Source organism: Hemicordylus capensis, chromosome 4 (genome assembly GCF_027244095.1).
Source record: "Hemicordylus capensis ecotype Gifberg chromosome 4, rHemCap1.1.pri, whole genome shotgun sequence".
NCBI lineage: Eukaryota > Metazoa > Chordata > Lepidosauria > Squamata > Cordylidae > Hemicordylus > Hemicordylus capensis.
In genome coordinates this window covers 55,460,676-55,486,172 of record NC_069660.1, presented here as the reverse complement: position 1 = coordinate 55,486,172, position 25,497 = coordinate 55,460,676, and the positions used below count along the sequence as shown (strand labels likewise).

At 40.8% G+C, this 25,497-nt stretch overlaps 1 protein-coding gene across 4 annotated transcripts in view; it reads right to left on the bottom strand.

Moving 5' to 3' along the window:
• Positions 1-271: 271 nt before the first annotated feature.
• The window catches only part of TRIM33 (tripartite motif containing 33), a 96,841-nt gene continuing 71,615 nt past the window's right edge, over positions 272-25,497 (bottom strand). For 2 of the 4 annotated variants that reach the window (XM_053245919.1, XM_053245920.1), the window contains exons 13-20: positions 23,147-23,210; positions 13,913-14,072; positions 12,482-12,828; positions 11,730-11,853; positions 9,046-9,120; positions 8,482-8,634; positions 5,551-5,601; positions 272-5,470 (exon numbers count right to left, since the gene is read on the bottom strand). In XM_053245919.1, coding sequence (XP_053101894.1) covers positions 5,258-5,470; positions 5,551-5,601; positions 8,482-8,634; positions 9,046-9,120; positions 11,730-11,853; positions 12,482-12,828; positions 13,913-14,072; positions 23,147-23,210 — 1,187 coding nt within the window. In that variant the 3' untranslated portion in view covers positions 272-5,257. The remainder of the gene's footprint in view (positions 5,471-5,550; positions 5,602-8,481; positions 8,635-9,045; positions 9,121-11,729; positions 11,854-12,481; positions 12,829-13,912; positions 14,073-23,146; positions 23,211-25,497) is intronic. The other 2 variants (XM_053245922.1, XM_053245921.1) reach the window with 1 other exon arrangement.

Below are 25,497 nucleotides of genomic sequence, written 5' to 3'. Positions count from 1 at the left end.
GCAAGTCGTTTCCGGCAACCCCGCAAACGTGAATATGCTAATTTCAGCCTTTTTTTGCACCATGGATAAAAGGAAACAGGTCTTTATGAACCATCCGTGGATACGAGAAGCCATGGTTGCAGGAACCGTGGGTGACGAGGGCCACCTGTACTCCCTTCAGTTAAGTTTTACATTTCCATACCAGTAGTCATCAAATGAGTGACCCTCAAAACAGTCACTCATCTTTCCAGGAAGTCTTTAATTTTACAAAAAAAGTAGTCCATTTGAAAGATTCTTCCTTTTCTAATTTAATAGAAATAACCAAAACAAAGTGGTTTTCAAACAATGTTTTTTAAAACTGTTCTAGTACAACTGCTACACCACATTCCAGAGCATTTAACAAGAAATATTTACAGGCTGCTAAATGTATTAAATAATAATGTAAAGGAAAAAATGCCTTTATTACACACCAGCCAAAAAACACAGGAACTGAACAATTAGAAACGTTAACTTGTTAAAAAAATTAAATATTATTCAGAGAATACAATACCACAGAAACAGCACTCTTTTTTTTTGAAGAATCAGTAAAGTTAACTATGTGCAAAAAGTACCAGTTTTAATTACCAGAAATTAAGAATGCTTGGAATTGAACCCTTTGATTTGTATGTTTACATATAAAATTAAAACAGGCTTTCAATTGCACAAATCTTTATAGACCTGTTATATACATTTTAATGGCATTTTGAACTGAAAAAATGCCCACGTCTGCAAGCCTTAAACATGCATTACCTTCCATTTTGAAATTTATGTTAACACTAAGGGGGAATGCCGAAACAACAACAAAAAAGAGAGAGATCTATAAAATTCTTTGCATTTCTTTGTACAAAGACAATTCAAGTTAAATGAAAGCAGCAGCTCCTCAGCTTTAAAAAGCACTTGAATAGAAAGGGGCAAACTGTATTTTGTTGTTAACTCAGCTTCTAAATTAAGAAACAAATCAATCGCCGTTTTTCAAAACTGATCCAAACATTTAAAAAAAATAGAGAGGAACCAAGTAGGCAAACACAAACAGTATGATGGATGGAATCACTGCATGTTCAACTTTGAGAAGGAAAAGTGGCGGCCATATCTGAAATCACAAGTCTTATGCATTGGTCTGAAATATGTCTATGTAAATTGTGGCATATAAAGTTTTTAAAAAAGTACCTCCATTATTTACTCAAACACCTACTTTTTAAAAAAATATGTTAACTTTCCCCAATTTTTAAAATAAAATGCCACACTATAACTGCACACTTTATTTTTATTTTTTAAAAGCTAGACTTGGGTGATACACATACAAACTTTCCTATAAAACCACTATCCAAAGGAAAGGATTCCTGCCATGCTAACAGGCAACAGACAAAGCAGTTTTATTGCTTTTTCCAAGGAAGAGGAGGAAAAAGAAGCCTACATCCAGTACATTACACACTCAACTTCAACATACTGTTGCCATTACCTACACTTAAATAGGACTGGCTAATAAACTAGGTTATACAACAAAATGGCAAATTGGGGTGATCATTTAAAAAATGTGTTGGTTGCAGTGGCTTGCAGAAATGTTTATAAAACATTCCATTTATCTATCCAGTGCCGAGTATGTTGACAGTCAATGCCACACCAATAGTGTTAATGGAAATCTTTTCACAAGAAAAAAGGCTATCTACATTTAACAGCATTTCTACTTTAAAAGCTAGGGGGAAAACACCCTTTTTTGGATAGTAACTCAGCCTTAATAGTATATGGTAGGACACTTAATTTCAGGGCACAGTTAAGTAAGACCTGAACATACTTAGCTGATTAAACTAACACTAATCACTAGTAATTACATGGCAGGGGACCTGCTGAGGTAATTGAGAAGTCCACAGTCAGCACGCTGTACACTTGACGTTCTTCCTGTTTAAAAGCAAATTGCCTTTTTCTTCTTTGGATTAACTTAAACTTTCGGAACATATACAACTAAGAAGAGAGATCTGATCCCCACCCCCAAAGAACATTTAAAATCAAGCTTAAGAGTCAAATTAAGTGACAGAATATCTTGGGACCACATTATACATAAGTTACATTGTAATTATCCAGCACAGGTAAATCCATAACCACATGCAAGGGAAGCTCCACTATCTGCTACAAACCTGATATCTGGCATAAGATGAGTTCTCAATCCCAATATAGCACAATTATTGCACAAACTTCCATGAACTGCCAAATGGAGGCTGCTCTTGACTGCACATTCAACACACAAAATGTGTTGAGCTGCCATTGAGTAACACATACAAGATGGCAGAAAAGTTACTTTGGTTGAATTACCCTCCTCAACTTTACAAAAATGTATCAGTTCTAAAGAATATCCAAGAAGCATGTTAATCTAGTTCAAATATCCTTCAGGGCCAGAATCTGTTAATTGTGTAGAATTGTTCAATTATCTGCTACCTTTCAAGTACTAGATGGAAAGAGCAACAAAAAATAATTTTCAAGAAGGCTATTTATTTATTCTTTTGTACAAAATAAAAGCATCCTTACAATATGAGAACACTACAATTTTATCTTGTATTGAACTCTGCAAAGTTACAAGGCCACATAAATCAAATGGTGGCCAAATGCCAATAGTAGCTTGCAGAGCAGAATCCTGCAGATTTTAAGATTTAGTAAAATTCCTCAGAAGAGAAAGTCTTACTTTTGTATGTAGCATTAAAAGCTGGAGTTAGGCTAATAGAACTGAGAGACTGAGGGGATAATTTAAAATGAATGTTGACAAGATTGCAGCTTTCAGGCAATATGCAAGATCAGCTTCTAAAACATTAAAATTATAGAAAACAAAATTTCTAGGCAACAAGGAAACTGGAATCAGTTCCATGTTGCCTATCCCATTACAAATTAACAAAGACTAGAAAATATGATGTACAATTATATTAAGCTCTTGCCAAAAGAAGTTATGCATTTTTGTTTTGTTCTCTTGTACCAATTCAGTCGTTTCCTAAGCATGGCAATAAGTGCACAACAGATTTCGTAGGAGCCGGTAAAAGTCGACACATTCACAAAGGGAAACAGTTCACAGATGCCTTCCCTTTTACTGAACTAACCAAAAGTAACATTCAGATTGGGCTGTACTGAGGAAGACTGCCTAGCTCTGTGATCCCATCCCTGGATTGGTGGTTGCAGTTGTGGGGTCAGGAGATTCCACATATAAAATATTATGCAGCCCAGTTTGAATGTTGCCTTCTAAAGATGGCAGTGAAGATGGCCGTGCAGGCATTATATTCAGACTTTCTTCCACTCCTAACTGCACTGACTTTCTGTCAGGGAAAGTAATGACTGACTAGGCCATTAAAAAGGGCAACTAACCACTATATTCAAATACATATGGTTGAGAATTACTTCCTCAGCAAGACAAAAACCTTTTGAAGACACTGTATAAATCCCAAAATTCTGGTGGATTCTTCTGCTTTAAATGCAGTGTTAAAGATGACCTAAGAATATGACTCAGAGCCAAACACATTGTTAACTGCTTTTCACATCATAGAATTAGTTACATAGTGTCTGCACTTTGTATTTGTCTGCATAGGAAAAATGAAGAGAGACATTGGTATTAAACTTTTCTAGAGCATAACTGAGTCAATACATTGTGCAATAAAAACTATTCATCTCTACTGTATAGATCAATTACATTTGTATATGCTATGAATTATTGGTCATGATGAATTAATTCATTGTGAATGTTAAAAAGTTAGCAATTTGCCACCCCAAATCCAGTATCACAGCAAAATTTACATTTTGGTCACCTCAGTGTGGTCCGCAACATAAAAATATTCTGTACAAGGGCTTTATTCTGTGATGCTGTTCAGTACAGACCATGCCAAGCATATGAGGAATTTTACCTGTTCAAAGCTAAATTACAATGATTTAGGGATATTTCTGCCTTCAACACTGCCAGAGGCAGAATTGCAGAGCTTGCTTACATGCACATTGTCTCAGTAGGGGCAGGGGCAGGCCCATTTCAATATCTACCCCCAAATCACTTGTCCAATACACTGGTCCATGCAAGTGTTCTGTTTTAAGGATGGACAAATAACTTAGTCTCAATGAGATTTCTCTCCCCCCCACCCCCCACCCTTTTCATTTAAGCTGCTTCTGAAGAAAACTCTGAGTAGCTCTAACAAAACAATATAGAACCTCAAACTATGAACGTAGTTTTAGAAATAGACAACATATTACAAATCTGTTCTTGATTAGGAACATTAGTAAGAATACATATTAGGTTAAAAACAGCCCAGCAAATGTTGCTGTCTGAGAGGATTTACAGTACCACTATTTACAAATAAGACAGAGTGAATACAGAAAATATTACACATTTGGTAGTTGACAAAGTTATTGTTTGCTGATAGTGATCTATCAGAAACGGTTATTAGGGAAGACTGGATAGTCACCAGTTATTACCTTCATAGTCTAATTTTTAAAGTAGTAAAAACTATAAACCAGTATTGCAGCCAACATCCTGCCTCTTAAGGGGAGAAAAAATAGAATTCTAAGAGGAAACTCACTAAGTGTTCTGCGCATAGGGCTTCCACTTAACACCATGAATCCTACTGAAAAGCATTAATCACAACCAGATTTAATGCAGCACACATGAAGAATTTGCACTCCTGCATTCTCCAATTCAAAATGGTTTAATAATCAAGTTACAATATTTCTATACAAGGTCAGTAAAGAAAGCAGAACCTAGCTATATGACCCAACAAAGAATATGGTACTTGCAATGGTATTTAGATGAGACGATGACTAAAAACAATCCAATTCACACTTGCATGAAGAGGATCTTGAGGAAGTTTTCGTACAGTTTAGACTGCAGCCCAATATGAAAGCAAAACATGACTGCCTTGGTCCAGTCTTGCAGAAATTGTTAAGTAGTGACAAGAGTTCGCTGTTTGTACAAATGTCATCACATAAAACCCTCTTTATCAACATTCATCCCACACTTCCGTAACTGAGAAATGAGGGAGTATTGTCAAAGAAAAAGGAAAAGGGAAATCAAAAGCACTAAAAAAGAAAACACCAAAACAGAAGTTGAAAGCTTTTTTCCCCTTTTTGACAAGGATGTTTCTGTACAAATGCTTTTGTAATCTAATACTGTCTGAACACTATCAGCTTCATCAAGATGGCCACTGAGGCATGATAATATTCCAGGAACACTTAAATATGTATTTTTTTCTTTTTACAATAGTTTAGGTCCGTTTTAATCAGGTTACTTTATATGCACTGGTCTCTCGTCTGATTTTAGCCGTTTTCTACGTGGCTGTATAAAATCTTCATCGGAGTCATCTGTTATATCAGCATCATCCTCTTCTTGCTCAAATTCAGGTAAAGGCTGGAAGGTCCTGTCTGGGTAGATCTCTGTAAGTTTATCTTCAAAGTATAATGCAACTGCCTTCCCTGCCTGTGCTACTTCTGAATCAGCCTGCAAATAAAAAGATAGTAATATTCACCCATTGGTAATGCACATCCCTTCAGCAAGTGTGCGTGGTCTGAAACGCTTACCTTCAAATTAATCTCTTGTGTTTCTGCATAAACTTGAACAACTTTCATCATCTAAAAAGGATACCAGAGTCAAAAAAAAGGAAATTATAATCCCTTCTAAAATTATGAGATTGCACAGGAATGGATGACTAAAGTCAGCCATATCAATTTATTTCTAAAATTCAGTGTTGTAGAGTGACTCTCTTCATGAGGCCACATTACTGAATTTGCAGTAGGCACACGTTAGGCAAGATACGTAATTGATGCCGAAGTGGATCCCAAACACAGAAGCCCAATATTGTTAGACTCTGGGCAAATTTATTTAGAACACTGAAGTGAGAGTTGTCAAAGATGCTCATCAGTTATTTATTACATCAGGGCTACTGTGTGTACACTATAGGGCTAAACTGATCCACTGGTCACCTGTTCAGTCTCTCCCACTTTGATAGTGTCAATGTAACATGTTATTTTAAGTGTACAGAAAAAGGATCTGATCGTGTCATTAGTGGTTTCCTGCTACAAGAAAAGAGTCAGCCTTTCTTCATTTCCAACTTTACTATAGCCACATCTAGCCATGAGCTCAGAAGTGTTCTCCTTTCACAATGAAGGCTTTATCTGTTCCTCGAAATCAATCCACTGTGAAAAACGCAACTCTTCCACTTCACCTGTTAAGCTTCGTTAAAAAGATCAAGTCCTGACCATTTTCACAAAACCTATCATGTGCAATGACTCGTACCATTTAGGTTTTAAACTTTTACTCTTCTTACATTGGAAGAGGAATTGGAAGAAGAAATTCAATATGCAGATATTAATATGCAACTGTTCCAAAAAACCCCAAAATAAACAGTCACATCACCTCAAGACAAAAGTGAAGAGGACTATTAAGATGTTCCAAATTTCCTTTATGTCCACTAACAGTGCAGGAGCACTCATCAGTTAGGTTTGTCAAGAGATGATATTTCTACAATGAACTTTCATCCAGAATTATGGAGTATATCCCCACCCCTGGCTATGTAAATGTGCATAAACATGCAAACAGCTGCACACCCAACTCCAGACTCTCTCCATTGGAGTAGTTTCTAGTGTAGAGTTGGCAGAATCTCTTTTAAACAAGGAGTTGACCTTGGTAGGCACTATGAAAAACAAGCCAGACATACCCTCAGAGATGCAACCACGTTCACAAAGGAAACCACTGTCACCTGTGTTTGGTTTGGATGGACAGAAGACATTGGTACTGAACGTACTCAAGAACTGTGTGCCCAAGGACAGCTGACAGGAAACCCAAAAATGATGTAACAATTGTGGGAGACTAGCATGCAGAATGCACATGAACAGCTTACAGGCCTGTGATAATTGCATTTATAGGTAGGTCAGTCACAGTGTGTCCTTTCAGCTGAAATGCTGAGAACTGAGATGCTGAAGTTTGTATTCTCATTGGTGTTGGGTTTGAAATGTTCATTTCTCTTAGCTATGTTCATGTTCTCCATGAGTTTTGTAGTTGCTCAGGTGCCATGATTGGGGTGGGGGGCCACCACTGCACTCCCCTGAAGCAAAATATACAATTATTGTAGATTCTGTGGTCTGGGAAAGTTGTGGGGCGGGGGGCATCCAATGGGACTAATTGGGAGTAAGTCACCCTGCTCATGAGTAAGATTTCATGACTCAAAATGAGGACTCAACTTGGAGACTATTTCACATTTTAAAGACCTGGACTTCTGGAGTAAAGAAATCTTCCAAAAAGTCAATATTAAATATTTCTCTGTCCATTTCTCTTATTCTTTCAGTCTTTTGTTTTAAGTTATGTACCTTATTTGGAATTCACATGCCACTTTTTTTGTAGGAAGCAAGTGTGACCGTTAGCATTTAAAGCATATGGAGTACTTCAGAGGTGTTTCACACCAACATATATTATCTTTTTTGGTAAACTAGTTGCCCGACATTCACAATCACAGATGCTTGAATTTATCTTAAGGGAACCTTGCTGACTGAACTTACATGGAGTAATAAAAAGTGCTTTCAAGCCTTGCAATTAGAAACTCATTCAGAGTTTAACACTGAACAAAATCTGGCACAACTTCATTGCAGGATTGTCTGTGTTTATAAGCTATCTGGGAGATGTTAAGAGCAGCCCTGCTGGATCAATTTGAGGGTCCATCTAGTGCAGGATTTTGTTTTCATCTGGCTAGCCAGATGTACCCATAAGCAGATTATGTCCTGCTCTTGTATGTCCCCTGAATCTGCTATTCAGAAGTATATTGCCTCTGCTCATGAAGGTTTCATTTACCTATCATGGGGAGCAGCCAATGACAGATCCAAATTTGTCAGTTTTTTAAAAGCTGATTTGAGGTCCATTTGCTATGTTCTGTCACTTCAAAACTGCTTGCACTTTGTATAAGGTAGAAATACTTTCACATATCACTTAATTCCAACAAAGAACTTGTTTGGAACACACAGGAAGCTACAGTCTGAGCCTATCAAATGGCATTAACATGAATTTTAACTTTCTGAACCAAGAGGCACTTAACTATAATTATAGATTTGTAATTGCTAACTGTGTATAGACTGACATACACATGGGGTGTGGGAAAGTCTAAGCATGCCCAGCACCTTAAGATCAATTGGAGCCTATGCATCAGTTTGTATAGAGGTACAACACTACTTATAGGATCTTTTCACTATGAAAGGAGTGGGCAGATCATGTGAGCAGGCATTTATGGGCCCAGAGCCCAATTCACACTAAAGGCTCTTTGCACAACGAGGGAAAGTATATCAGCCCAAGGCTCAGATCTGTGCCCTATCATGCATGTGTACAACTTACATACTGTAGAAACAGGCCCTTGCATCTATACTACACAAAACTTGTAAACAATTGTGACTACAATCTGTGTGGAACAGATGCAGAATGAGACTAATATTAACCAAAGTGATTCTGCAGGTTGGAAGTTAACATACTTCATTAAACCTTTCACAGTTCTTGAAGATTAGCCGAACATCTGCCACAAAATCTTCAGGTGTCTGGTAGTGCTGGGAATGTTTCTTTTGCAGCTTCTTCTTTACCGTAGATAAATCCATTGGTTTCTTTATTATTTTATAGTAGTTTGGTATCTGTAGAGAAGAATAGAACACTGGGGTCACTAGAGAGCAAAATGAAAAAGCTCCTTATGGTTAAATTTCACCATAATGGTGATATGTTCATTATGGTGAAATTTCATCTATGCCAGCTGTAAAGCCAAATTCCTTCTACCTTTCTTCAGAATTCTGAAGGTCAAACAAATAGGGCAATACTTCCTATTTTTAACTATTGTAAACTCTCTCCAATTTATTCAAAAAGTGTTTTGGATATGGACAGCTGACTAGATAAGCTACTCACAAATACAGCCTGCAAAATATTCATGTAGGTTGCCCAAGAGTCAGAACAGCTACTGTGGTGGGCAAATCCTGGTCACTTGAAATTCAGGCCAACCAGAGAGGCAATATACATTTTATCTCTAAAGTAACATGAATCAAAGCACTTACCGAGGCTGGGACTGGTTCCTGGAATTCAATGCTCAGCTCATGACAATACAGGTAAAGTAAGAGGCGCTCACATTTCTGACAGAGGAAAAAGAAAATCCAGTGACTTTCTTTAACTTCATTCTGGGAGACTGCATTTAAGGGCCAAACCATTTATTTATTTATTATTATTTATTTATTTGATTTATATACCGCCCTTCCGAAATGGCTCAGGGCGGTTTACAATTAAAACAGAAAACATTAAAAACAATTAAAACAGAGATACAAATATAAATACCAATTTAAAACAACTTAAAAAACAATTAAACTATCAAAACAATTAAAACCCTGAAAATCAGGTATTAAAACAATTAAAACTGATTAAAAACCCTGAAAGGCCAGGCCAAACAGATAGGTTTTAAGGGCTCTCTTGAAGGACAGCAAATAATCAAGATTACGAATTTCCACTGGGAGTGCATTCCACAGTCCAGGAGCAGCTACAGAGAAGGCCCGCCTCTGAGTCGTCACCAAACGAACCGGTGACTACTGGAGACGGACCTCCCCAGATGACCTTAACATGCGGTGGGGATCATGTAAAAGAAGGCGCGCTCTAAGATATCTTGGACCCAAGTCGTTCAGGATATCTTGGACCCAAACTATGCATTAAATCCCAGCACAGTACTTTTTAAAAACTTAAACCCTCTCTGCACACTGTGGTTCCCATCTCCCCTACCCCCCACAGCTCCGATTTAAGTTCATAAAAGTATACACAGGACCAAAGTATGTGTTTAATGTAACATGTAGTTTTTGGCCCTCGGTTAACAAATTTCTTATTCATATACAATTTGAGTCTGGATTGGACCTCCCCACATCGCACGTGTGTGTGTGTGTGTGCACGCACGCATGCGTGCGTGCATATGCACATGAGCTTCCCTTTTCTCTTTTGTGCATATGCACAAGGATTCCCTCTTGTTCATACAGAACATTCTTGCTTATAGAGGAAGCATTCTGTACACATGAGGCTCTATGCAGGACTAAAGGTCCATCTAGTTAGTCCACTGGCTCACATTCAGACTAACTCTTCATCAAAGCAGCAGGATTCTCAGTCAGAAGGGGGCTTCGCTCTGTAGCTACCTGTACCTCCCAAAACTTTGTCCCAGAGGGCTGGGTGACCCTCAGGGATGTAGTTTTAAGCGTCACATACAGCTTCCGTAGATACACCATGAGAAATGGTGCCCCTCAAAATGACAGAAAGCCTTGGCAGGATTAGTCTGCATGTTTGCCACTGTCGGTGGCCAGGCAGATGCTTCAACAGATAATCAGACATTTCACAAGTCAAGCATGAGAAGAGTTATCCCCTTCTTGCCCAACAGAGGTGCCTTCCCTAGCTAGCAGGAGGGTTAAGAGCAAGTAAACAGTCATGAATAGACCTCTCGTACATTAATTTAACCTTTAAAAAAAGAGCCACACACACAAATGTCCACTACAATATCCAGTGGGCAGCATCCAGACTAAGAGCTATGCAAGAGCAATGCTTCTGTTCATGCACAGGGTGGGGTGCACCCTCAAGGACATATTTTTGATGGTCACAAACAAAGGCTGCAGAGGAAAGGGGGGAGGGGTTTAAGTAAAAATCGACAACCCCCCGTACATGACCAGAAGAGTTTCACTTGCAGTCTGGATGCTACCCACTGACAACAAAATCCATAAGTCAATTATGCACTGCCTGAAGTACTTTGCTCATCCTGAACTAATTTCATATTGATGAAAAAGGATGATTTGAAGTTCTAGTTTTGAAAGTAATTTCTCTCTCTACTCATTGTGACTCTTCACTGTTTCAGAAATGTTTTTCATTTCTAGATCCAAACAACTTTCAAGCTAAAAAAGCTTGGAAAGAATGGAAGGAGCATTGTGTGACTGCCTAGATTCAGTTTTGAGTCATTCCGTAGCTGCCCCATTGTGCTACATCATTGGGGCTTCCTTCCAAGTTGCGCAGCAGCCCCAGTGGATCCCTAACATCATTTGGGGGGGGGGGGCCTGCCCATAATGTCAGTCACCATATTCTTTTGCTGCGATTTTCCTAAACATACTTTAGAGATAAGCCATGGCCAAAAGTTAGCAAATTCATCTTTTACTTGTAAATACTGTATTTATTTAAAAATTTTATGTGCTGCCTTTCTACCAAAAATTAGTACTCTGTTTACAAGAGTCATCAACACAGCATTCTCCAATTTATCAAAAAAAGGCAACCCATAAGCATTTTGGCTTTTTCCAAGTACAAGGCTGGTTTCAAGGGAGAACTCCTACATCTTCTCCGGGAAAATGCCACTTGTTATTTTCAACTATGAGTATCCAATTTCAGTTGTCTTAGAACAAAATAAAACAATTAAACCTGATTAAAATTAAAACTAAATAGCATTAAAAGCCAGGATAAAAAGATGGGTCTTTAAGGCACTCCTGAAAGTCTCCAAGATAATCCACAGGGAGTGCATTCCACAAGAAGGCCCGAACCTAGATCACCACCAGATGAACTGGTGGCACCCAAAGACAGACCCCGCTCCTGATAGTCTTAATGAACTTACAATTTAACAATCCAGAATACAGTATTTAGTATATATTTATCAACTGAAAAGTTTAGTTTAAGTCAAGGAAAGTACAGCCAAGAGCACATTGTGAAACACAAGGTACGTGTATTCTAGGAAACATACCCTTTGGTCCACGGGACTCAAACCTTGTGCAGTTTTCCCCTTCTTACTATGCTGCAAGTTGTCACAATCATATTCTACTTCAGGTTTGCTAAGATCGCGGCAAAATGTACATATCCACTCTCCACTAAAAAGGAAACAAGACAGACCAGAAACATGCACTATGCCCTTAAATGTTTTTTGACTGTAGCTTTTCAGACAGAATTTAGATTCCCCATCCCACCCCTAACAAAACTATGAAGGAACGAGGAAGGAACACTAAGCACCACAAAGGGAGTTAAAAGCTATAGAGGTGGCGAAATGATTGAGACCCATGGGGGCATGTATGATACAGGAACCTGTTCTTCCTGAAGCAACCTGATGGATACTTCGGTTTATACCCGATTCAGATAGTTCTGCACAACTAGAAGTGCTAGAAAACTTGCTCTTAAGTTTTCCTAATATGCCTGCCTACTGGTATGCAGTTTACAGACAGCTGCATCTTTCTGAAGAGGCTCTCTGATGCATCTTGAGCATGAAGCCTCAAGCTGCCATTAGATATAATATGTTTGGGCTTTTTCCCATGAATTACTTAATATGACACCACATCCTATTAAGTTTTTCATAGAAGCTGAAGCTGCTGGCCATTCAAAAGAACAAACTATAATTTTACAAAACTGGTTCAACCATAGTAGTCCATGAGCAGATACAGCTACTCATTGTCAACACCACCACCCCCGGCCCTTATTGTGAGAAACATGGCTATATTTTTATACCTTGGAAAGCTGAGGAGAGTAGGTACGTGACATGTGAGGTGGAAAACTTTTGGGCACTTTTCACAACATAAGAGATCTCCTCCATTTTGGCACACAGCACACCAGTCTTCATTTGGATCATCATCTTTGTTGTTGCCTTCTCCTCCAGTCCTAGCTGACCGGTGCATAAGGCTACGCACTGGGGATTTGCCATTTACAAGATTGTGTCCAGACTGTTTACAGCTTTCACTTAAGTCTGCTGGTTCAGTTTTAACATGGTTTTCAATACTTCCCAGTGCTTCTAGTTCACTTTCCAGATGCAAATTCGTAGAAAGAGGCGGCGTCAAGCTGCTCTCAGGACTGCTAAGCTAAAATAAAGACACCAGATGAAAATCTAAGAGTGATTCCCTCCTAGGGGAGGAGAGACTCCCCCTCTGTTCCTCATTCCCTGCCTCTTCCAGCCATCTTTCCCTCAGAATTCTGCTTTTCAGCCCACTGCCTGCTTGTTTTACTATGATACTGCTAGCTTGCCTCGATGCTCCCCATCCCTCCTTGGATTTCTTCCAAAATTCAGTGGAGACACCCTTCACTAGTATCAGTATTTGAAATGCTTACAACTCTTTCTCTGACATCACTGAATTCAACAAAATGGGAGTAGGTGGGATGTGACATGCTTTTCAGTCAGTCTTCAGTGTATTATTATTTATAGCTGTTTCGCCCTGGTTGGAACGGAAGTTAATTTTTAATAGGGTTAAAATATTTTGAACAGTGGCTATATCTGAACTCAGCAACGGGATGGGGAACCAGCAGCTGTGGCTCTTCCCCAACACCTATGCAAGTTGGAGCACAGAAAATATTTCCTTACCGTACCCTCTTCCCCAGCATGCACAGCAAGAGAGTTTGACAAAATCCTCTCTTGGGTATCTCAGCAGCCCACTGTTATTTACTTGCATCTTTAAACTGTGCATAGGAATCAATCAGCCAAAGTGCTTAATGGGAGAATTCTGCCCAAGCCTTTATTGCTATTCATGCTGGACAGGTGGGGGAGTTAAAAGGCCCTACACCAGTTATCCACTTGCATCGGAGAGAAAGCAGCTGTGGTGCATAAGGCAGGGGGAGAAAACCCCTTGGGATTCGTTGTGAGCTGTATAGGAAGCTGGATGCAATCTTCAGTCACTATTGGATAGGGATCGTCTTTGCCTTTCATACAAGGAGGCATTTGTCAAAAAAACAGCTCCCATATGAAACAATTCCATAATTAATGTGTCAGAGAAAATGCTAATCTTGAAGAGTTCTCTCCAACATCACAATTGAAACTAGTCCTGTGTGGACATTTCTGCATATGAAAATGGGTGTTGGTGTATTTCACCACCTCAGAAAAATATGAATGCTCTGTTTTCTTTGCATAGCAATTCTGGGTTAGAATGTACAAGACCAGAAGTACGGCTTTACCATGCAGGCACTCCTCCTGCCATCTTCTGTTTTTTCTTGCTTCACTGGTCCTGAGAAACTGCAAACCTCTTCTTCTGTACCTGGTTCCTGCTTAACCTTTATATGGTCAGTCTTGAAACTAATATTGTTCTTCTCAACAGTTCTGCCTGATGAACCACAGCTGAAACACAGACAGTTAAGCATAAGTCTTAACAGTAAGTCAAAACAGAAAGCTAGAATTGTGATAATTTTTTTAAAAAATCTATAATACAGGTACTCTAGTTTTCACCAGAAGAGTAGAAAACCAGGAATATTGTGAGGCATCATAACCAAGTTTTCTTATTACAGAGCTGCAGAAATGGTTCTATAAAAACAGAGTGGATTTTTAGCTTTCCAACATTATAAAGTACAATCCTTTCCATTACATACATTTAATAAAATTTGTCCTTATCAATATAGAGTTTGGTATCTAGAATCTCTTAGGTGAGATGTACAAGCGGACCAAACTTCAGAAAAATTAGATGAAAATCTGCTCAAAAGGAAAAATGTCTTTTCACTTTTAAAATCACTATCGTGTTCCCCCATAGTAACCTTTTTTCTAAAGTCCTGAGCTCTTTAATCTTCCTTCGTAGGGAAGGTTCTTCAGACTCCTGATAATTTTGTTCCAGCAACTGTTCTTGAAATGAGGCAACAATAACTGTATCCAATATTCAAAGTGTGGGTGCAGCATTGGTGTATATAAAGGCACTTCAATACTTTCCCCAATCTCCCCTAATATGCTTCTTTTCAGTGCTGGCATACCCTGAATAGATGTTTTCATTGAACTAGCTACCACAGCCCCTACATGAGCCCTTTCCTGTCAGTTTAGACCACAAGTGCATGTTCGTTTAGGTTGTTTTTTGTTGTTGTTGTTGGTTTTTTTGGTGATTTCACACTTGCATCATTTCACACTTGCTTATACTGAACCTCATTTGCTATTTTAATATCTATTCCACCCAGTTTGAAGACATTATTTTGGAACTCTTTGCAGTCTGTTTAGACTGCATCTTGAGTCAGGGATGAGTAGTGAGATGGACAAGTTTATAGATGACGTTAACTTATTCAGAATGGTGAAAACCAAAGCAGAAGTCTAAGTATATACACTGCTGGCTCTCAAAGAACTAAAAAGATTGGCATCCTTTAAAGAAGCCATGCTAGTTCTCCTTCATCAAGACTTGCTCTTCTATAGGTTCTGTAATTAAGATGATGTCTTGCATGTTGTGCTTGCTTACAACTTAGGCTCCACACACTCACACTTCCCCATGGCCTTTCAGCAAACTCCTTCTCTTCTGTAGACTAGGGGCAACACACACTGAAAACCACCAAGGGAATAACAGCCACTTTCCACATATGACAAGAACAGTTGGAAAGAATTGCACATTTCTAGCAATGGGCATTTCTGGCAATGCATATGGAGAGAAAAACAGGTTGCTTACCTGTAACTGATTATCTAGGAGTGATCCGTTGTCATCCATGAGTATGGGTTCTGCACCTGCGCAGGTTCTTGCAGGTGGAATGCTATAGCTCCTTGTGGTGCCCGCATTCCACCTCACGTACTCAGCATGTCTTATGTAAGGCAACTAGGGCACCATTTTGCCAGTTCTTGGGCAACTGCCAAAGGAGACGATCATCCCCAGTGTCAACGGTGAGTTTCATATTGTCTTTCTGCACACTTAAATTAATATATATTTTTACATGTTCAAACTACTGCAGTGGGGAGGAATGGGAGGATCTTATGGATGTCAACAGATCACTCACAGATAATCAGTTACAGGTTGGCAACCTTATTATCTGGATTGTGATCTGTTGACCATCCATGAGTATGGGTGTTTAGCTAGCTGTCCTAGGTGGAGAGTGAAGTAGTTCTAGTAACACCATTTTAAAAACACTCTTCCCAACATAGCTTTTGCTACAGAGCAAAGATCAATGGCATAGTGCTTAATAAATGGCAACTCTGATGACCAAGTAGCTGCCTTGCAGATATCACAAAATTTAATGTCAAAATTCAATGAGCAGCAGAAACCGCATAGGCACGGGTAGAGTGTGCCCTGATTGTCCTTGGAAGTTCTACTTATTGTTGTTTACAGGCCATCAGGATCAGTTCAACAAGCCAATGTGAGAGGCATTGTCTAGACATGCACAGTCCCTTAGATTTCCCCTTCTTGGAGACAAATAGCAGCTTAGTTTACTTGAAAAGACTTAGTACAGCTGAGATACTACAACAGGGACCTCCACACATCTCGTGTTCTCTTTCAAGAAGACATGCGGGTCAATAAAGAAGATTGGAAGCACAATATCTTGGACTGAAACAACGTTTGGGAGAAAAGCATCCATGCACATCAGCACATAACAAAACATTGTTTTGTTTTGGTGGTGTTTTTAGAATATTGTTTTAAAATTTTCAACTGTTTTAAATTTTTTGCTTTTAAATTTTCTGTTTTTGTTTTTAATTAATGTTTTACTGTTATTTGTTGTGAACCACCCTGAGACATTGGGTTAGGGCGGTATAAAAATGCAATAAATAAATAAACAAACAAACAAACAAACAAACAGGGTAAAATCTGCTGAAGGGCATGTCCACATGTAAAGTTGTCAGCAAACTTGCCCTGAGGGCCCTGAGTGGTAACCGCTATCAGGAATACAGTTTTAAGAGTAACCAGTGTAAGCAGGACTGAAGACATGGGCTCAAATGGGCCCTCAGTGAGAGAGGATAGGACTAAGGATAAGCTCCACTGGGCCAACTGTTCTCCAACACATAGGTATGAATTAGTTACGCCTTTTAGGATCCACTTGCTATCTGGATGCAAGAATACTGATTTGCCATCCCATCCTGGATGATGGCCTAGAGCTGCCACATAAACCTTGATGGATACATTTGCTAACCCTTCAGATTTCAATGAAGTCATGTACAGAATTACTTCCCTGATGGAGGCCTGTTCCAGCACAAAGCAGGCAAATTAGTGTATGCACTAAATCATTTCCATTTGCAGGAGTAATTCATTTTCATGGATGGGTTTTGTTGGTTTAGCAAGATGTCACCTAAAAGCTTATCTGCCAAGTTGTTAGTCTCAGCATACTCAGATCTGGGTGAAACACTTGTCCTCTGTCCTGAGACAGAAGGTCTGGGTGCTGCAGTACCTGGGGTAGTCTGCAGTACCTGTGGTTCGATAGTTTGAGTACTAATGGAAACAAAGACTGGCAAGGCCAAAACAGGGTTAGTAGAATGCAAGACACATGACTGAGAAACAATCTTGCTACTACCCTTCCTACTAGAGGCTGAGCTGGAAACATGTATAGAAGGGCAGACTCTCAGTTCAACTGGAACTCATCCCATAATGAGTTTAGTTCATGACCTTCTCTCGTGCAAAATTTTTGCATTTCACATTTTGAGATAGCAAAAAGGTCTATCAAAAGGAGTGCCCCAGGCACTGAAAAGAGGAAGTAGGTACTTCGCTTTGATTTCCCACTCATGGTGGTGTTGATACACAAATACCTGCTCAGGTCATCTGCAAGAAATTGGTGCCCTTTATACATATAAATCTATACATATAACTGGGTGAATATGGTTGCAAATCCAACAATTCCATAGTTGCAGGCTGAGGGTACACAGAGACCCAGAGACAGTCCGCCCTTGCCTGTTTATATAGGTGATGACTATTGTGTTTAACTGTAGTTGGACCACACAGCCCCGGAGAAAAGTTTTTAGCGCAAGGAATACAGCCAGCCATCCTAAGTAACTTATGTGTAGCCGCCTCCAATGATGAGACCATAGCCCTTGTACTTAATGTTTCCCACAAAGAGCTCCCCATCCAGTCAGGGGTGCATATGACACCTATGGATGTCATATATGACATCCATAGCAATGGGGTTGCTGTCTGAATAGGGACACCTCCCTGAAGATTGGCCCGCTTTGTCCACCAGTTCAGAAGAGGAATTGGGATGGTGAAATACATGACCTGACTGTCCATGTTTTGGAAGGCAGACAGGAACCACAGTTCCAACTTGCACATTTTTAGACACGCGTAACATACTGTTGCATCAATCCCAGAAGTCTTTGAATGCTGCTTGCTCTTTGAATTAGATGAACCTCAAACTGCTGGACCAACTCTTTGATTAGGTAGAAACTTACTAGAGCTAAGTATGCTCTTTTTGCTTCTGTGCTCAGTACTGCTCCAATGTAAATTCAAGGTCTTTACAGGTTCTAGGTGTGACTTCTTCCAACTGACTTGGATCCCTAGGCCGTGGTGGAGATCTGAGATGTCTGATAAGGTAACTCTTCTGCTTCTCGACCCATCAGGAGCCAATCGTCCATGAATGGGAAGACTGTGATCCCCTTTGTTCTCAGATGTGCTTTTATTAAACTAATAAATTTTGTGAAGACTTGTGGCACCACTGATAACCCGAATAGCAGCACCTTGTACTGGTACACTGCGTCATCCACGGTAAACTACAGATACTTTCAGTGATCTTCCCAGATGCCTATGTGTAAATAAGCATCCTTGAGATCCAACGTTGCAAGCCGCTGTTCTTGGAATAGTAGTAGAAGTATGTCCCTCAACGTTATCACATGGAACTTTCCCACATAGACACATTTTTTGAGGTGCTACAAGTCCACAAATGCCCCCATCCCATTTGGGGATCTGAAAATAATGGGAATAGAAGCCCTCTCAACATGTTCACCGCACAGGAACAATTGCTCCTTTCTCCAGCAAATCCTTCACTTCCATCAATGATGGTGTTACACGAGTGTACCTGACATTTGTGAAAGCTGGCAGAGTCTTGAACTGAGCACATCCAGGGAGTGTAGTGCTCTTTCCAAAGGCATTTGCTGTTTCTGGAAGAAGTAGGTAAGATGATTTCCTGATTGATGTGAAAATCCGTGATAACCTTTGGTCAGAAACTAGGGTCTAGCCTCATGGCTACCTTAGGAGGATAGAATTGTGTGTACTGCGTATGCACACATAAGGCTGTTAATTCACTCACACATTTTGCCGTGGTGATTGCTACTAAGAAAACCACCTTGAGTGTTAGAATAAGCATTATCGCTGTGTGTAATGGTTCAAATGGCTTTTTGGTAAGGGCTGATAGTACCAAGGACAAACTCCACTGTTCATTTTATCGGCGGATATAGATTATTCAAGCCTTTTGGGAATCTTTTGTTATCTGGATGCAAGAAAACGGTTGAGCCATCTCAGCCGGAGTGTTTGGCCAAGATGGCTGCTAAATGTACATTTAGAGAAACGTTCACCAAACCTTTTAGCTTTAACAATGTTAAGTATAGTAGCCTGACAGTGACATGGAAAGGATGGAAATTGTGTTCCTGTGCATAGACCTTGAAGCATTTCCATTTGTTGAAATAATTATGCCTCGCCGTGAGGCGCTTACTATTGAGCAATATGCGCTCTAGAACCCTATTCTCCATGCTGTCATCTGCAGTATCTCTACATTTGGATGGAGGACCTGTCCTCCCTCTCTCTCAAGTAGATTGGGCACTAGGGGGAATCTGTGGTAATTTCCCTGTGCAAGTCTAAGTAGTGGTGCAAACCAGCGTTATCGTGGCCACCAAGGTGTTAACAGGATGCAGGTTGCTCTAGTCTCTCAATATCTGCGCAAATACCCATCCAATTAATGGATGGGGCAGGTGAAGGTAGAGGAGACCAGTGTTCCACTTGTGCTGGAATGCATAATCCAGTGATCCCTTGCCCATGGCAGCACAAGAGCAGAATTTGGAGCAATTTTTGTTGGCACTCGTGGAAAACAAGTCCACCTCTGGGTTGCCCCATAGCTGGAAAATTTTCTGGATAAGTGTTCTTGATTTCCCATTCGTGCCGCTGGTCTTAGAAGCTGGTCCGACAGAGTTTCGGCCAACACATTGTTCATTCCCTTGATGTGTATGGCTACTGGGTATATTGTGTGGTCAAGGAACCAGTCCCATAGCCTCATGGCTAGGCTGCACAGAGACGGGGAAACCGTGCCCCCTTGTTTTTTGAGGTAGGCTATGGCTGTTGTGTTGTCTATTTGGACTTGTGTCACAGACCTGGTAAGCATGGGTTCGAACGCCTTCAGCGCTAGGAATACCATTTGAAGCTCCAAATGATTTATGTGTTGTCGAGCTTGCTCGTCTGTCCACGTGCCCTGGATCCAATGAGTTCCACAATGTGTGCCCCAACCTATTAGGGACGCATCTGTGGTCACCCAATGAGCTGGTGTCAGTGGTGTGAATGGAACCCGCTGTAAGAGATTGTCCTCTGAGTCACCAGTGTAGCAAATTCAACGCCTGTTTCAGACTGTCTACATTGGGCCGGAAGTGTCTGAGGTACCAACTCTGCAGCGGGTGCATGCGTAGTCGTGTGTAGCGTACTGTCGAGTTGCAGGATGTCATCAAGCCCATTAACTGTTGTATCTTCTCTGCTTTTTTGCGTCAGGTTGGACATAAAATGTTGGACAAGAGTCTAGATGTGTTGAAAGTGTTCTGCCGGAAAATATGCCCTTTTCATCTCCATATCCAAAAGACCCCCTATGAAGTTCAGGCGTTTCTTCAGTTCCAGATGAGACTTCTTCCAATTGATGTTGATTCCCAAATCCTGCAGAAGTTGAATCATTGTGCAGATTTGGCTGATGAGTTGTTCTCTGTTGCTGTTGGTTATTAGCCAATCGTCTAAACAAGGATAGACTGTCAGGCCCTTTGTCCTCAAATAAGATACCTCTACAGCCATTACTTTGGTGAAAACCCACGGGGCAGTTCAAAGTCTGAAGGGCAGGGCAAGGGATCACTGGACGACGCGTTCCAGCACAAGTGGAACACTTTTCTCCTCTACCTTCACCTTCAGACTCCTCTGAGTCTGTAGAGCATTCCCCTAATTGTAGGGAAGATGGTTCCTGGGGAGGGTTCATGGTACTTTCCCCATGTCGTCCTGCAGCATGCCAGGCTGCCTTTGGTGTATTGCACACGTGTGGCTTTCGAGGTCAAGGAGTGTGTTGGTTGTCAAGGAGTGTGCTGCCAGTTGTGTGCCTGACAATTGGCGTATTTTCCAATGGAGATATTCAGCGTAGTCTCCAGGCAGGTGAGCTGGTTGTGCAACAGATGGAATTAATTGGTCCCTATCTTGTGGCACAGTATACTGAGCAGGTGTCGTCCCCACTATTGGTGATGCTGCCGAAGCTGCCTGAGCTAGAGGTGCCTTACTAGGTAGTGCCTGTACTGGAGCTAGAATGTGGTGCTGAGTATGGGCCAGCTGATGCATATCTCTTATTGGGGACATTGAAGGTGTTTGGGGTGGTGGCATTATGGCCACATCCTCCTCTGCATCTAGTGCCATGCTTTGGAAACCTTGGAAAGTGGATTCAGTATGTGCGTTTGACAACGAGTTTAGGAACTCCAACAAAGAATTTGCTCTATTCTCCCCATGGTCAAAATCATCATTATGAAGTCTGATCTGTTTGAATCAACCCTGTGCCTCTTGCACTCGGGGTTGAGGGGGATTGCTCAGGCGTGTGCACGGGAGACAGTATAAGTGTCTCCTTGCTGAGGTCGTGGAAGTCGGCATCGGAGCCAAACGCCGGTCAATTGTTCCTAACCTGCCTCGCTCTGAGCCACGCTGTTCTATGAGGAGGTGGTCTATATTAGTGGGAACTATTTCCATCTGCACCCCGACTGCTGAAGGGGCTGACAGGGTGTTTCCTGCTGTTCTTGCCGAGACACCACGAGAAGGGCTCCACAGCTTGCAGGAGCTCTCAGTTCCCCATGTCAAAGGGCTTCCCTGTGCAGCCGTTGGTGACAGTGTGCAATGCTGCTTTGCCGGCACAGTCTCCTCTCGTTCTGAGGGAGTTTGCAGTGCCTGTTTTCATTTCCAGTCCTTGTGTTTGTGCAACTTGGTGGGGTACTCTTTGGGCTTTTTAAGATGTTCCTTAGCTGACCCGGTTTTGGACTCCCTTAGTTCAGCAGACCCATGGTCAATTGATTTCGGGCTCAACATCAAGGCTTCCGACAATGTTGATAACAAGTTCGGGCATGGAGTGGCCGGGTACAGCACCTCGTCATACAGTGCAGTTCTGAGGTGTAATGCTCTATTTTTTTAAAGCTTGCCTCGAGAATGCACCACAGATTTCACAAGTTGTAGTATTATGACCTTCACCTAAGCATAAGAGGCAGGCATCACAGTGGTCGGTCGTTGGAAGTTTTGTGCGGCATTTTATGCAGTGTTTAAACATTGTTTTTGCCTCCATCATGGAGGCTGCCTAGCCCGGTTTGTGGCTATGTTTATCCGGTCGCCTTTATGTTTAGTGAATCGTTACTTTAGACTTTCAATGTCACAGTAAAGCAGCAATCTTTAGAGATATTTTGTTGTCCTTTCAAAAGATACGTTGTTTCTAATGAACCGAGGGGCCTAGCTGAGGTCTTAGTGCTCTGGCGGTCAAAAAGAAACTGACTAATGGAGGCCCAACTGCTGCATATAAACAAAGACACGGCATGAGCAGCAGCTTGGGCACACGCGAGGAGCTACGTACGTAGTCAGGCCAAGAGGTTCCTGCACAGGCGCAGAACCCATTTTTCTAGTGATCCAATGGATCATGATCCAGATCAAGGTAGATACACCATGCTAAGAGACTCAAGAATGGAGGTTGCTGGACATTAAGGCATGTGTCTGTATCAAGCACAAATTAACACAAGGAAGAAAAAGAGGTATGTCCTTCATTTATAAGTACATATTCAAAGTATTGGGATTCCCCAAAGGCTAGTTAATTTTTAAATGAATTAAACTCTTAGAATTTAAAATATCAGCACAGCAAGACTGTTCTGATAATGCCATACTCAAGATTAGGCTCTGCAGCTCAAGATTAGAATCTTGCATGAGGTTAGCTGTCGCAATTAAGAGTTTAGAAAACAGAAGCATCTCTCTTAATAAACACTGGCATGGTGCTGATCTGCAACTTCAAAGCTGCCTTCAACCTGCAGAGGACTGGGAAATATCAACAAAAAGTGTGGTTACATGGACCCCCAAGCTGGAAGCAAGCACAAAGACTGTAAAACACCTTACATGGTGTATAAGTTAATGTGAGAGCCTTAATTTATTAAGTCCATATTTTTTAAATGCAAGAATGAATTTAAAGGAGCCTTACATCTTCTCTTAAACGAAAAGTTTTTGATCCTAAAATATGCATTCAGTTCCCAGTAAATAAGACCTTAACAGCTGGTTGTGAAGTTGTGCAACTCACCTGCCTCTGCTGCCTGTGCTGGAAGTACTGGGTGGTCTTACTGGGGTGTGAGAATTCGATAAACCTAAGAAAGGATTAATCCATGTTTACACCAATGGCATGACACGCATGTAACTGTAGCTATGCAGATGATATCCTATATCCCCTATATGTTAGAATAGATAACATCACTGGTAATGAAATGAGTCACATTCATATAGAAAATAAAAGCTAAACATTTGGAAGCTATACTAGGAGTAATTACAACCATGGACAATTAATGGCTGTATATTAAGTCAGTGGAATGAAGTACATCTAACACATTTAAAGGGAACCTACAAGCAGAAGGTTGCCAGTTCGAATCCCTGCTGGTACTGTATCGGGCAGCAGCGATATAGGAAGATGCTGAAAGGCATCATCTCATACTGAGCAGGAGGCGGCAATGGTAAACCCCTCCTGTATTCTACCAAAACAAACCAAAGGGCTCTGTGGGCGCCAGGAGTCGAAATTGACCTGACGGCACACTTTACCTTTACACTAATATGCTGATAACAATGGACAAGTTCAGATGTCAAACAAAGCAAATATTAAACCTTGGCTTTACACACCATCAATCAGCATGTGCCCGTCCGCCTGCCCTGCCCACCCACTGGAACAATTCTGCTTCAGGATCATGGCTAGGAATAAGCCAAGACTGGTTGGTTGGTTAGTTAATTTATAAACCAGCCCATCCAAAGGCTCTGGGCAGTGTACAACAAATTTAACAACACACACCATTTAAGACACAGTGCTAAAAACAATATTAAAACAAATTCAAACACCATTAAAAACCAACTAAAATACTTTAAACAATTTAAAAACCTTGCAAGGCCAGGCCAAACAAGTAGGTTTTGGGGGCTCTCTTAAAGGCCAACAGCAAGCCTAATCTGTGGATATCTGCCAGGAGTGCATTCCATAGGCCAGGAGCAGCTACAGAAAAGGTCTGGTTCCGAATTGCCAGCAGATGTACCGATGGTAACTGGAGACGGACCTCTCCCTTCCCCTCCCTTAGGTCGTGACACCCAAACAGACCGATCATGGTTTATTCCAACCAAAGTACTAGAAACCACAATATGCACCTAAGGTTTGAAGTTGTGTTCAGACTTTGCTTTGCTTGAAATAAGCCAGGATCAGTCGGTTCATGCATCATGACCAACCCTGGAGTGTTTCCAGTCTCAATTCTGAAGTAGAATTCTTCTGACTGCAGGTGAATAGGAAGGGGGGAATGTGTGCTCCCAAGGCTGACTTATGGGGCTCAAAACCAAGGATTAATCTTGGTTCTGTGTGATGTTTGAACTGGCCCAAAGAAAATTATTAGGTAAAAAGTTACAGGGGTGAAGCGAATGCGAGACAAAGCTTTTCACGAATTACTGGCAATATCTCTCAAAGAGGCTACCATACACTGAGAAGTAGAATTTAGTGGACAGCAGACCAACTAGTATCTGGGTGGACAGAAGATGTTCACTTGTGCAAGGAAAGATGGGGTGATTTTCACTCATTTCCCTTCTCTCTGTAGCCCCCAGAAAATATCATTGGAGGTCAAGTGAGCACCAACAACATATTACAGGAGGCTGAAAGGGGAAGGCAGGGTCTGTGAAAACTGTTCCTCTCTCTCTTGCATGAGTGGAACATTTTCTGTACATACATACAAGTATGACCCAGAATGCTTACCATTTGATTTCCACCATTTCATTTGTTCAGATATATAGGGAATGGCCTATACACTGAAAATAATTTTTTTCTCCTGTGTTTTTCACTTCTTTTCAAAAGTCCACAACAGTGGCACAATAGCCAATTGAGCTAATTTGCATATTGGGACTGTAGAATTTTGCAGAGTGAGGCTTTGGATCCACTTTGGCACAAAATATTACACAGCTGCAATGCCTGTACATAGTACAGAAGCACAAGAGTGGAACAGATACCCCCCAAAAGACAGTTGTTCAGCTCCATACCAGTCATGGCAACTGTACCCTTTCCACAGTTTAGCTGCCATAGGCATTAGACACAGCTGTCAAGAGACAATAATTGCTGGTATGTGCCTAAAACAGGAATACTCTGACTCAAGAGCCATAACAATGCTGTTTTCATTATTAACTCCTGGCTTCCTCTTCTGACTATTGCTAGGCAGGAATCTTGTTATAGCACAGCCTGAAGCACTTTATGAGCCCTAGGCTGCACTGCCATACTCCTTTTCTTTACAGGTTAGTGCATAAGGGGGATATTTATTTAAACACAAAAATCACTTCTATTAAAGTAATTAATTCGGCCTGGCCTTCCAGTGCTCTTAAATTGTTTTAAAGGGTCTTTTATGTTTGTGACCTGCCCTGAGCTAT